At 40.2% G+C, this 14,271-nt stretch overlaps 1 protein-coding gene across 1 annotated transcript; it reads right to left on the bottom strand.

Annotated features, from left to right (window-relative positions):
* Positions 1 to 5,320: 5,320 nt before the first annotated feature.
* On the bottom strand, positions 5,321 to 11,605 carry snx20 (sorting nexin 20). The gene is made up of 3 exons (XM_023296431.3): positions 11,202 to 11,605; positions 8,957 to 9,099; positions 5,321 to 6,710 (listed from the first exon to the last, which is right to left on the bottom strand). Exons 1-3 carry the CDS (start codon positions 11,245 to 11,247, stop codon positions 6,039 to 6,041), a joined length of 861 nt encoding a protein of 286 aa, XP_023152199.1. The 5' UTR covers positions 11,248 to 11,605; the 3' UTR covers positions 5,321 to 6,038.
* Positions 11,606 to 14,271: the final 2,666 nt, after the last annotated feature.

The following is a 14,271-nucleotide window of genomic DNA, read 5'->3' as shown; positions in this document are numbered from 1 at the left end:
AGTGAACATTTCCAGTTGAAAGATGATGATGTCTCTGCTGTGAACCTGCTGCTGTCAGATTCACCTCCATCACTCAACATTTACAGTCTGCTGTCAAACGCTACACAAATGAAACTAATCACTGGACAACATCACACCTGAACATCATTAATATAAACATCAGGATATATGCACTGGAAAAACAAGACTTTTACCAATATTTACAAATACATCATTATATAGAAGCAAAAGTAGATACAGTGTCAGAGAGTAACATAGACTTACTGAAATTGTTTAGAAATTCATATGATGGGAAAACGAATAAGAAGCCAATTTCAATTTTGTATAAATGTCTGAGGAATCCTAAGTGTCATTCCACTGAACATGTAAAGACAATGTGGGAAAAAGAAGGAGGGATGACTATATCAGAGGAGGAATGGACTGCAATATGGAAACTCCAGTGGAAATGCACAAAATCACAGAGATGGAAGGAATATGGATGGAAAACCTTGATAAGATACTTCATCACTCCATGTCAAAAAACACACTATGATAGAACTCCTCTTATCTGTTGGATAAAGTGTGGAGACCAACGTGCAAACCATTTTCACATCCTATGGGACTGCCCACTTATTAGACAGTATTGGAAAGATGTTCATGGAGCACTGCAAGACATTTTTAAATGTGTAATTCCATTTGGAATAAAAACTATTTATTTTAGATGTTTACCAGAGGACTGGAGAAAAAAGGATAAATATCTAATGAGTGTTTTGTTGGTTACAAGTAAGAAATCGATAACTAAGAAATGGCTATCGCAGGATATCCCCACCATGTCAGCATGGTGGGATATAACACTGGATATTTATAAAATCGAAGAGATGACAGCGTTTGTAAATCAAAAACAAGATTGGTTTGTAGCATGCTGGGAAAGTGGGTTGCGTACATAAAAATTAAAAAGCCCAATTTAATTTTGAGTCTAAAAACTTAAAGACAATGTAATTGTCACTCCCTAATGTTCAAAAATATGTTCATGTTTCCATTTATTTTATTGTATTTTGTTTTACTTTCTGGATGGGAAATCGTCTTCAGAAAAACGAACGATGACAATACTGTGCACATGCTGGCACATGTGAATTGTACCCATCATTAAAAATTTGATAAAACTGGAAAAAAATAAATATATATATATATATATATATATATATATATATATAAACATCAGGAAATATTTTGATGTGACGGCCAACGACTGAGTCAACTTTTCTCTTCAACGTTCTTTTGTGAGACTCTGAAAAACTTCTTCAGCACAAACACAAAGAGCAAGCAAGTAAAGTTGATTTATTTCCACCATAATGTCTCACAAACTTGTTATCAGGGTTTGTAGGATTAAAAACACAACTCTGAGCTTTGTGTCAATCACATCTCTACAAACAGTCTGACTTCTACATTCTGCTCTGATATATTCACACCTCTGAACATTTCCTGATACGACTCTTCTCTGCAGCATCAAGACAGAAAACACCAGAGTTTCTCTCTGAGGAACTGAATATCAGGAAAGATGTCAAATCTGGACTCTGGAACACGACTTCCCTCTATGAACTCAATGCCTGAGTTCAGATCAGGATTCAGGACTCTAGATGGCTGCATGCATGGGTGCAGCAGCTCTATTCTCTCCAGTCCGGTGCTTATTCTTTTTTCATTATTTGGTTGTTGTTTATAGACTTTTCTAAGGCAACTTTCACCTATAGCCATGGGGGCTTTAATTGACCTTGTCTTCAGGTACAATTTATCCATGAATAGTGAATATCAGCACTCGCACGATATTCCAGAGGACACAGTGAGACCACCGTAGGATCTCCGTGGTTGGTCAGTCTGCTCAGCAAGTGATGAAGATGTTGGAGGGAGAGGAAGCAGAAGCGAGGATGCCGGTCGGGTCTTGATGTTAGGCTACGGAAACAACCACACAGGCCATCGCTACCGAGCATCTTCCTGACCAACGCCAGATCCATCACCCACAAAATGGATGAACTGGAGCTACAGATCGTCACCAACAGCTTTATCTGGAAATCCAATGTTATCTTCATTATGGAGATGTGGCTTCTCCCGAGTATCCCTGACGCTGCAGCTCAGCTAGCTGACAGCACGCTACACCAGCAAGACAGAAGCAAAGGGCTCTGTGTTAACATCCACAATGACTGCTGTCCTAACAGCAGGATCATTGACACACACTGTTCTCTTGATTTAGAGGTTCTGCCAGTCTCATGCAGACCTTTTTTATCTACTGAAGAAGCTAACGGTTGTCATTGTGACAGCTGTTTACATCCCATTTGATGCTAACGTTAGCACAGCACAGTCTTTTGCTCACTATTATAAACAAACAGCAGCTCGCCCACTTCAACGAAGTTTTCAGGACTTCTACCAAGCGTGTTAACAACTGTACTCCATCTCACCCTGGACACCACCTGTTCAACCTGTTGCCCTCTGGCCGGCGCTAGAGATCTCACAAAACCCGAACAAACAGACTCAGAGGAGCTTCTTCACTAAAGCCATCAGAGCTCTGAAGACAATCACTCATTGAACAAAAACTATGCAAACAACTTAATTCATGCAATATTAATGAAATCTGTGCAATAACTAGTTACCCACTGTAAATATTTTCCATGACAACTCCACTAATCTCATATATTTTATTTATTATTATATTTATGTTGACATAGGTGGAGCAGCGCTCCCAATTCGTTGCACTGTCAGACAATGACAATAAAGGCTTAGATTTGATTGATTTGGTTTGAGATCAATAAAATGCTCCATGACTCAGTTCAACACTTTGCAGCGTCAGTCTTTGTATGATCAGTAGTTTACGGAGCCTCATGTCCACGTTAACAAGCTTTAGATAGAAACTGTTGGACAAGTGACTCAATCACTTCACTGATCTCAGGATTATTCTCCACATGAGAAACCAAATCACTGTTACTGCATCAATATCATCTCATCACTGTCAGATAAAGTTATGTTGAAATCTTTGCAATATTTATTTATTGTAACCAGAGGAAATTAAATAAATTGAAAACCACTGAAATTCCTGTTTGTGACTTTTCTGTTGCTTTTCATTTTGGACAGCAGGGGGCGTATTGTTATTGTTGTATTTGTGGTAGTTTTGAGGTCAAAGGGTAAGATACAAGAAGTTGTTCTAACAGAGATGGTCACAGATGGGGATGGAGTGTTGATGATGACAGAACGATAACACACTGCATGTGTGCTGCTGGTGCTAATCGTCCATGTTCTAGGTGCCACAGCCGTATGTTTCTGGTTCTACAACTCTTTCTTATATTTTTACTCATGTGTTGCGCCATAGGTTTTGTGAAACACATTTCATTGTATAAATTCTATTATATGTAAATAAATTGGGAAACAAAGAACCCCCACAAATTTAATTTGAAGTTTTGGTGTCTGATTTAACCCAGCTTCATATGAATCCAGAACATTTTAAAAAAATACTTCTGAGTCTTTTAAAGGCAGAATCACTGAATATTACATAAAACACTGATAACAAAGAACAATATAGTTTAATCAGATAAAACCAAAAATAATGTGAAATAAAAACTAAGGATTCAGACAAATTATAATTCAGTTCACATCAGTGGCAGCACTAATTCCTTAATCATTTCTATCAGACTTCAGAAATGTTTGTTAATGACACAAATCTGATGTTAAACTCTAAAGAGAAGTGAAATAATCTGGTAAAATCTGACGGTCTGATTAGAAAAGATTTCAGAACCTCCTCATGTGAAAATAACTTTACTGCGTCACTGAAAACTGTAAAATGCTTCCACATAAAGAACCTCTACAGTTCTTCATGAGTTTCAGCAGATCTGCATGTTTCCTCCATCAGCCAAAGGAAGAACCTCAGAAGAAAAAAATGTCTGATGGAACAATTATTAGAATTAAATAGAAAAACTGTCTTCATTCATTTATCAGCTTTAAACACAAGAAAATGAAAAATCTACATTTTCACAGCGTTTGAAGCAGCTGAAGAACATCTGAGACTAAACACAGCTGACATGTGGTCTTTGAAATAAACAAGTGGAACATTACAGTTTTTCTCAGTCGCTTTGGTACGTTTCTCGAATCATCCTCCACATTTGCAAAACAGGAAGTGCATCTCGTACAAATAGAAAAACACCATGGATTACTTGCAAAAGCCAGTCTCTTGTTCAAAATCCTTAGTTCATCTCTCAAAAGTAAATATCTGTGTCAATGAACATGTCAGTGGCATCAGAATGACAAGTCCTGGTGTCATTGTGTGGATAAAACAGTCAGATTGCTGAGTCATGTTGTCATTATAACAGTGTTCTCTGGAGGATGTTCTGATGTAAACTATGACTAAAGTTTTGATGACAATTATTGCAAATTGTAAGTTCCACCTTAGTGTATGTGGGAGATCGATTGCAAGAGACTGAACAAGATTCACATTTACCCTTTTACTGTTTGTGTTGTAATTTGTTGACAGACCACGTCATTGTGATACAGAAAGGAAAACAGTGCTGCATAGCATAAAGAAAAAACAAAAAAACTAAAGTAGAAATGTGAACATAGGACAATCTCCTGAGGGAAAACTGTACATGCAGCTGTAGGAATTCCAGTTCAGTCTTCCTACACCTCCTGACGTTCCTGTCTGTTGGGACACAAATTCTCATCCACATCACAAATATCTCCTCTTGCGTCTTTGAGCGATTTCAGAAAACTCTAACCCTTCACACATTTCCCTTCGTAGAGAAAGTCAAGATTCACCTGGGAGCAATTTAACATTTCAGGACAGAATTAGAGAAAAGTCTCATGTTAATGTGTAGAAATATCCTTGACATATTCTGACAACTTGTTCAACCATTTTGCATGTAAAGACTTATGAGATGAACTACTGCCTAAATGTTATGGAGGGTGAGACTATTCAACAGAGACCCATTACAATACATTTAGATCAGCATGACATCAGCAACTGATAAAGTAGGAAACAGCAGAGAATTGTACAGAATCATTTTCATGGATGAACCAAAGCATTTGCAACTTGTTCAAAGAAATGAGAAACTGCTTTTTTGATGTGCACAAGTGACACAATGATGTGAAGATTGAACAAGTAGTTCTGAGAATTTCAATTCTGATCTGAGAAATGAACCAAAGCGACTGAGAAAAACTGTAAGAAGAATGAGATGTTCTAGTGAGAACATCTGAAGAACTGAACTATTGATCTAGACTGACTGATCATGTTCATCACATCTGGACTCACCTGAACTTTCTGCAGTTCCTCACAGCTGGAATCAGTCTCTGTTTTCCCTCCAATCAATCAATCTTTAATCAATCTTTATTGGTCATTGCACATTTTCATATACAACGAAATTTCATTCGAGCTGCCCTGCCAATGACAGCTCCGGCTGCTGCGCAGTGCTGCGCGCACCTTTCTTGAAGAAAAAAGAAAAAGGACATGTTGGGATCTGGGTAGGGATAGCAGAGGGTAAAAGAAAAAAAACAGGCTCGTTGTACCAAATGAAACCTCCAATGTTGGGAAATTCAATTTGAGAAGGAACCTAAAAAAACAAACCCGCAAACAGCCAAAGCATGACGTTAGACAAGGAAAGTTGGGATAAGGATGTGGGGTGGTGGAGGGGGGAGCACCACACAGTTAGCCGGTTCCTGTGCAGGTGCACGGATTCCTGGCTCCTGTGTATAGTGAGGGAAGCTTGTGGAGGCGGGGGGGATGGTGATGGGAATGTGTGTGCGAATGTTTAGCTCAGTCCTCAGTTCATGAGTCCGATGTGTGTGTATGTGTGTAGCCCATCTTCTTCCATCTCAGACCTCCGGTGTCTCAGTTCGCGAGGGTGGGAGCGCGATAACACAGCAAGGTTGCTATGGAGACGTCCTCGGTTGGCCCGGTCCAAAAGTCAACAGGTGTCCTTGGGAAAGTGCGGGGGGTGTAGGAGAGCTATCTCTTGGCCATGAAACTTCCAGAGGAGTTTGTTATTGTTCCAGGGGCGCCAGAATGTAGAGTCCAGGGAGCTCCGTCCTCAGAGGAACTCCTGGATCACCAGCTCCTTCAGGGACCGGCAGCAGGCCTCCCCCCGCTCGGCGTCCCTCAGGGCGGTCAGCTCCTCCTGCATCTGGGCCACCGGTCGGCCCAGCTGGTACCCCAGATCCACCAGCAGCTCCAGCAGCGCCGCCCGGTACTGCTTCAGTCCGTAGCGTCTCACCGGAGGCAGGGCTTTATGGGCGCAGCCGAACGCCTGCTCCGGGTCGTCCAGGTCCCGGTGGCCGACGGCGAGGGCGGCCAGAGTCGGTACGACCAGGGTGGGCTTCTGCCACGGCAACAGCTTCTCCTGGATCTCCAGAACCGTCTGCAGCTGCTCCACGGCCGCCCTGAACTGTCCAGCTCGGATCAGGCTGTGGCCTCGGCGCTGCTCTGGCTCGGTGAAGAAGGCCGGGAAGTGGTGGGAGTGCCGGACGCAGCGGGTGGAGTACAGCTTGGCCAGGTAGTCCTGCAGCGCCAGGCGTCGCTCCTGGATGTTGTCGGGGTTGAAGTTTCCCGTTAGCAGCTTGCGGGGCAGAAGAACCTCCTCCAGCTCCTCACCGAACTCCTGCAGCAGCTGGTGGTGGAAGCGGGAGAAGTCGCTGTAGCGGCGCTCCACCGAAACCCGGCGGGAATCGAAGCTGCCGGAGCGCATCACCACCACCTGGTACACCTGGAGGCAAACAGGAAGTAAAAAGAGAACATTAGAGCACCTTCGTCCTCCTCCAGGGTCCAGGAACACCAGAGACAGAATCAGCTCAGTTTATCATCTCCAGCTGGGAAACGTTACAGAAAGAAAACACAACCAGAAGTCAGATTTCCTCCTCAGTAGCTCCAGTTTCTCAGCCTCAACTTCCAGATGTAGAACATTCATCCACAGTTTCTACAGTGAAACCACTGGATGGAGATCAGGACAGGATAAAAAAGACTGGAAACAGTTAGCTTAGCTTAGCATGAAGGCTGGCAACAGGGGAAAACACCTAGATAAGCTTAGCATTGAGAATGGAAATTGGAAAATAACTACCTTACCTTAGCCCTTAGACTGAAAACAGGGAAACAGCTTAGCTTAGCATAAAGTCTGGCAACAGGGGAAAACACCTAAGCGTAACATTGAGACTGGAAATGGGAAAACAGATTAGTATAAAGACTTGAAATCGGGAAACAGCTAGATTACCTTAGCATTAAGACTGATAAGGCAGAAACAGTTAGCTTAGCTTAGCATGAAGGCTGGCAACAGGGAAAAACACCTAGATAAGCTTAGCATTGAGACTGGAAATTGGAAAATAACTACCTTACTTTAGTGTTAAGACTGAAAACAGGGAAACAGTTAGCTTAGCTTAGCATAAAGGCTGGCAATAGAGGGGAAAACACCTAAGTGTAGCATTAATATTGGAAATGGGAAAACAGTTAGATTAGCAGCATAAAGACTTGAAATCGGGAAACAGCTAGATAACCTTAGCATTAAGACTGATAAGGCAGAAACAGTTAGCTTAGCTTAGCATAATGGTTGGCAAAAAGGGTAAACACCTAGATAAGCTTAGCATTAAGACTAGGAATGGGAAAACAGTTTAGCATGAAGACTTGAAATGGGGAAACAGCTAGTTTAGCTTAGCATAAGGACTGGAAGCAGCTAGCTTAGCTTCGCATAAAGACTGGAAACAAGGAAAATAGCTAGATTACCTTAGCATTAGGACTGATAAGGTGGAAACAGTTAGCTTAGCTTAGCATAAAGACTGGAAACAAGGGGAATAGCTACCTTACCTTAGCATTAAGACTGAAGATGGGGAAACAGTTGGATTAGCATAAAAGCCGGCAACAGGGGTAAACAGCTAGATAAGCTTAGCATTAAGACTGGAAATGAGGAAATAGCAACTTTAGCTGAACATAAAGACTGGAAACAAGGGAAATAGCTACCTTACCTTAGCATTTAGCTTTAAATGGGGAAAGAGCTTAGCTTACCATATAGATTTAAACTGGAGTAACAGCTGGCTTAGCTTAGCATAAAGACTTGAAATGGGGAAACAGCCACCTTAGCTTGGAATAAAAACTAGAAACATCAGCTTAGCATAAAGAGTGGAAACAGGAGTGACAGCTATCTTAGCTTAGCATAAACACTGTAAGCAGGAGGAAATAAGTAGGTTAGCTTAGAATGAGGGCTTGAAACTGGGGTGAGAACGTAGCTTAGCTTGGCTTTTCAGGTCTATGAAGTGAACTATTGCTGAGAGTTTTTGGTTTCGCTGCTTCAGTCCAATAGCATTTCCAGCAGTGGCATTACTGCACACACAAATTATTAGAATCCATCCATCCATCCATCCATTATCTATACACCGCTTAATCCTCACTAGGGTCGCGGGGGGGGGTCTGGAGCCTATCCCAGCTGACTCGGGCGAAGGCAGGGGACACCCTAGACAGGTTGCCAGTCTGTCACAGGGCTACATATATAGACAAACAATCACTCTCACATTCACACCTACGGGCAATTTAGAATGATCAATTAACCTCAGCATATTTTTGGACTGTGGGAGGAAGCCGGAGTACCCGGAGAAAACCCACGCATGCACAGGGAGAACATGCAAACTCCATGCAGAAAGATCCCGGGAAAGCCGGGACGCGAACCAGGGACCTTCTTGCTGCAAGGCGAAAGTGCTAACCACTACGCCACTGTGCAGCCCATTATTAGAATCATTGAAGGAAATAATTCTCAGCTTTTAAGTCACTGTATTTACTTTAGCCGTGTCAGGCCATAGATATGTTGTGTTTGTTTTTATAAACAGCAGGAATGTCAGTGTGACCTGGATTAGTTAAATGATAAGAAGAAGATTGACTCTGAAACAGTGAACAGAGGTGAATGAACTTTACTTTGTGGTGCAGCATGAAAAACTAACATTCAGAAAATCCAGATGTGTTTCAGAGTCTCACCACATATTTGCTCAGCGCCTGCTCAACGATCCGACTTGATGGGATTTCAAACAGCAGCCTGACAGGTCGATCGTTCCTCTTCACCTCCCTCCAGTTCTGCTGCAGCTCCTTAGTGGTTAAACTGGAACCACTGAGGAGGTCATCTAAGACACAAACACAGGTACATCTGTTATATGTCTAATATAGTACAAGGACTGGAAACAGCTAGCTCGGGTTAGCTTAGCATAGCTTAGCATAAAGACTGACAATTTCTAACTTATCTTAGCATAAAGACTGGAAACAAGAGAAACAGCTAGATTAGCTTAGCATAAAGACTGGGACACAAGGACATTGGATAGTGTAAATTAGCATAAAGACTGGAAACAGCTAGCATAGCTTAGTATAAAGACTGGCAATGTCTAGCTTATCATAGCATAAAAACTAGAAACAAAAAAACAGCTAGATTAGCTTAGCATAAAGACTTGGAACAATTAAAACAAGTGGTTTAACTTAACAAAAAAGCTGGAAGAAAATAGAAATGCCTAAATTAGCTTAGCATAAAGACTGGAAACAAAGGAAATGGGTAGCTTAACTTAGGATGAAGACTGAAAAGAAAGGGAATTAGTGTGCTTAGCTTGGTATAATGACTGGACACAGCTAGCTTAGCTTAGGTTAGTTTAGCTTAGTGTAATGACTGGAAACAAGGAAAACAGCTACCTTAGCATAAAGACTGGAAAGGAGGGTAAACAGCTAGCTTAGGTTAGCATAAAGACAAAAAACAGGATTGAAGCCAATTGCTTGACTTAGTGTAATGACTGGAAACAGCTAGCATAGCTTAGCATAAAGACTGGCAGTTTCTAACTTATCTTAGCATAAAGACTGGAAACAAGAGAAACAGCTAGATTAACTTAGCATAAAGACTGGGAACAACTGAAACAGATAGCTTAATTTAGCATAAAGACTGGTGACAGCTCGCTTAGCATAAACACTGGAAATGGGGGCAAACAGCTAGTTTAGCTTAGCATAAAGACAAATAACAGGGTTGAAACCAATAGCTTAGCGTAGTTTGAAAGACTGAAACAAGAGGAAATAGACTTTGCTTAGCATTGTCTGGGAACAATTGAAGCCGGTGGCTTAACTTAGTATAAAAGCTGGATAAAAAAAGTTAACAAAATAGCTTAGCATAAAACTGGAAAATGCTAGCTTAGCTTAGCATAAAGACTGGAAACAAGGAAAATAACTAGCATAAAGACTGGAATGGGGCAAACAGGTAGCATAGCTTGGCAAAAAGACTGAAAAGTTTAGCTTTGTGTAAAGGCTCAAAACAAGAGGAAATACATAGCTTAGCATAAAGATTGGAAACGTGGGCAAACAGCTGGCTAAGCTTACCATAAAGACTGGAAATAGTTAGCTTAGCTGAGCAAAAAATGGGAAAGAAGAGTGAACTGGTAGCTTGGCATAAAGGAATGAAACAAGAGGAAATAAGCAGCTTAAGCAAGGGGTAACAGCTAGCTTAACTTAGCATAGAGACTGGAAAAAGGAGGTAATAGTTTTCTTTGCCTATCATAAAGACCAGAAACAGGGTAAACAGCTAACTTAGGTTAGCGTATAAGCTTGAAACAAAGGAAAAAACTGACCTAGCTTAGCGTTAAGACTGGAAACATGGGCAAATGGTTAGCTTAAGTTAGCATAATGACGGGATACAGGGGTATATTGTTAACTTATCTTAGCATTAAGAGTGTAAACAGGCAATCAACAAGTCTGGCTTTGTACAGAAAAAAGAAACTCCACCTAGCAGCTTGTCTAAAGCTCAGAATTACATGTTCCTGTTTGGTTAATCAACACACAAACCCAAATGTTGAAAGAAGAGTTTGTGGTTTACTCTGGGATTTTGGACTATGACTTTGTTACTGTTGGTCAATGGTCTTTTACCACACTGCGACAACAGTCGTTACATGTCAAAGTGATGGTTCCTCATAACACCCACATGATGAAAGATGAGACACACCTCTTCAGACTGTGATGTTATCAGTTTATCAACTTTGACAATCAGTGGCGTAAAAGTGGCCTAATTTTTAATTTCCATGACGGATGATTTACATAAAATTTAAATGAACAGATGTGAACCTTTGCACCAAACATGAACCTGTTTTTCAGCCTCTCTGTTGGTACATTTGGAGAGCTAAATATGCAGAACTGTCTGTCAGCAGCTCCTGTTTGCAGTGCAAAGATAAAATGAGATAAAACAGTGGGAAAGTAACTGAACCTGGAGTCATGATGTTCGCCTCAGTGTCTCTCTTTGCTTCTGCCATCAGGTCCAACAGCTGATCAGCAACCAGCGAACATCACACGTCCTTCTCCATCCTCTCTGGGTGACGTCCAGTTGCCTTTAGTTCCAGTTACGTTGATATTTATTACCTCACTGTGACTTTATTCCTCTTGCAGTGATGAAAACTGTCTGGATGTGCCTCCTGGAGGGCAGCTGGAGGGTTAAAAGGCTCAAGAAAATCAGAAAAAAATGTTTCAGTGTGTCCCGATGAACAGGTCAGGGAGCTGAAAAACAAATGTAAACACGAGGAAGTTCCTCAGTCCTTTTATTCAAAGATTCAAAGCAATGAAAGACAGAAAGGGAGTGGAGGGAAGTGAAACCAAACACCAGTTGTGCTGGTAATCAGGGGAAAGTGTGAGAGGAGCGCTTGTTTTAAGTCACCAGGAGCAGCAGGCAGGTGGGTGGAGTTTATCAGTCCTCTAACGTAAACTGAGGTCAAACAGGGTAAATAATGTTGTTGCAGCTCCTCACTGCTCCTGCAGGGGCCAAAACTAATCTACAGAAATACTGGGAGTTTATTCACATCTTTTTTTATATATATATATATATATATATATATATATATATATATATATATATATATATATATATATATATATATATATATATATATATATAAAATGTCATATATATTATTAGTTTAATGCTAAGCTCCAGTCTCCAGTGTTTATGCTAAGCTAATTTTGGAGTGTCTCTTTTATCCAGCTTTTATATTAAGTTAAGCCACCTGTTTGAATTGTTCCCAGACTTTATGTTAAGCTAAATCTATTTCCTCTTGTTTCCATCTTCTAAACTAAGCTAAGATATTGGTTCCAACCCTGTTATTTGTCTTTATGCTAAGCTAAACTAGCTGTTTGCCCCCATTTCCAGTGTTTATGCTAAGCGAGCTGTCACCAGTCTTTATGCTAAATTAAGCTATCTGTTTCAGTTGTTCCCAGTCTTTATGCTAAGTTAATCTAGCTGTTTCTCTTGTTTCCAGTTTTTATGCTAAGATAAGCTAGACACTGCCAGTCTTTATGCTAAGCTATGCTAGCTGTTTCCAGTCTTTATACTAAATTAAGCTATTGGTTTCAATCCTAGTGGCTGCACAGTGGTGTAGTGGTTAGCACTTTCGCCTTGCAGCTAGAAGATCCCTGGTTCGCGTCCCGGCTTTCCCGGGATCTTTCTGCATGGAGTTTGCATGTTCTCCCTGTGCATGCGTGGGTTTTCTCCGGGTACTCCAGCTTCCTCCCACAGTCCAAAAATATGCTGAGGTTAATTGATCATTCTAAATTGCCCGTAGGTGTGAATGTGAGAGTGACTGTCTCTGTATGTAGCCCTGTGACAGACTGGCGACCTGTCTAGGGTGTCCCCTGCCTTCACCTGAGTCAGCTGGGATAAACTCCAGCCCCCCCTGCGACCCTAATGAGGATTAAGCAGTGTATAGATAATGGATGGAGATAATGGATGGTTTCAATCCTGTTTTTTTGTATTATTACACAATACTTAGATATTATATAATAATAATACATACACTATGTCTTATTGTATATTATTATTATTGTATAATACGTAGACATTATATAATAATATATCACATGAAGCAACATTTTTCAATCTTTAATATGCTATTTTTCTTTTTCTTAAATATCTGTTAAATAACAATTTTCACACAACAAAAAATTTGCAATTTTAAGGATAAACTTTCTAAAAGAACAAATTAAAATTCTTAAAAATAAAGTAAAAAGTTGTGATGTGGGGCTTTGGCCTGTAACGCACACAGATAGCGTAACTTAGCATAAAGACTGAAAAGAACGGGAATCAGTGTGCTTAGCTTGGTATAATGACTGGAAACAGCTAGCATAGCTTAGCATAAAGACTGGCAGTGTCTAGCTTATCTTAGCATAAAAAAATAGAAACAAGAAAATCCACTAGATTAGCTTAGCATAAATGCTGGGAATAATTGAAACAGGTGGCTTAACTTAGCATAAAAGCTGGAAGAAAATGCCTAGCAAAGAAATGCCTAGATTAGCCTAATATAAAGACTGGAAACAAAGGAAACGGGTAGCTTAACTTGACATGAAGTCTGAAAAGAAAGGGAATCAGTGTGCTAAGCTTACTATAATGACCGGAAACAGCTAGCTTAGCATAGTGTATGGACTGAAAACAAGGAAAACAGCTACCTTAGCATAAAGACTGGAAAGGAGGGTAAACAGCTAGCTTCGCTTAGCATAAAGACTAGAAACAAAGGAAACAGGTAGCTTGACTTAGTATAAAGACTGAAAAGAAAGGGAATCGGCGTGCTTAGCTTGGTATAATGACTGGAAACAGCTAGCATAGCTTAGCATAAAGACTGGAAATAGCATAGCTTAGCATAAAGACTGGGAACAATTGAAACAGATATCTCAATTTAGCATAGAGACTGGAGATGGCTCGCTTAGTGTAAAGACAAGAAATGGGGCAAACTGCTAGTTTAACTTAGCATAAAGACAAAAAACAGGCTTGGAACCAATAGCTTAGCTTAGTTTGGAAGATTAAAATGAGTAGGAAATAGATAGCTTGGCTTAGCATAAAGTCTGGGAACAACTGAAGCAGATGACGAAATTTAGTGTTCTGTAACGCACATGTAAATCACTATTATCAATGCTTTTGTAATTTTACCAGTTATTATCTGGGAAAATGTGAAAAATATCTGTAATAACGTTGCTGTATCATTTAACATTTACTCATTTAGCATCCGGGCTGATCTTTAACTTTAGTTTTTGAGTTAAAAAATCTTGAAGAAGGTGGGGTCATGTCCATTTTTTTTTGAGCACGGTGGTGGCAGTATCATGCTGTGGATCAATGTTTCAAGTACCATAATTTGCACTTTTCCAATGTTTGACCATAAAAATTGTACTGTTTTACTGTATTTAAGTCAACAAAAAAATGTCTTTAAAGATATTTGAAAAATATTGTTGACAATGACACTTTTGTAAAGAAATAATGTGACTTCATTCACTTTTTTTTTTTTTTACAGATATAGCAA

Source organism: Amphiprion ocellaris, chromosome 3 (assembly GCF_022539595.1).
Source record: "Amphiprion ocellaris isolate individual 3 ecotype Okinawa chromosome 3, ASM2253959v1, whole genome shotgun sequence".
NCBI lineage: Eukaryota > Metazoa > Chordata > Actinopteri > Pomacentridae > Amphiprion > Amphiprion ocellaris.
This window is presented reverse-complemented; position numbering and strand designations above follow the sequence as displayed.

Coding starts and splice junctions, on each gene's coding strand:
- snx20 (XM_023296431.3), bottom strand. CDS start 11,247: ATGGCAGAAGCAAAGAGAGACACTGAGGCGAACATCATGACTCCAG. Junction 9,100..11,201: donor GGCGAACATCATGACTCCAG/GTTCAGTTACTT, acceptor TTTGTGTCTTAG/ATGACCTCCTCAGTGGTTCC. Junction 6,711..8,956: donor AGGCGCTGAGCAAATATGTG/GTGAGACTCTGA, acceptor GTTTGCCTCCAG/GTGTACCAGGTGGTGGTGAT.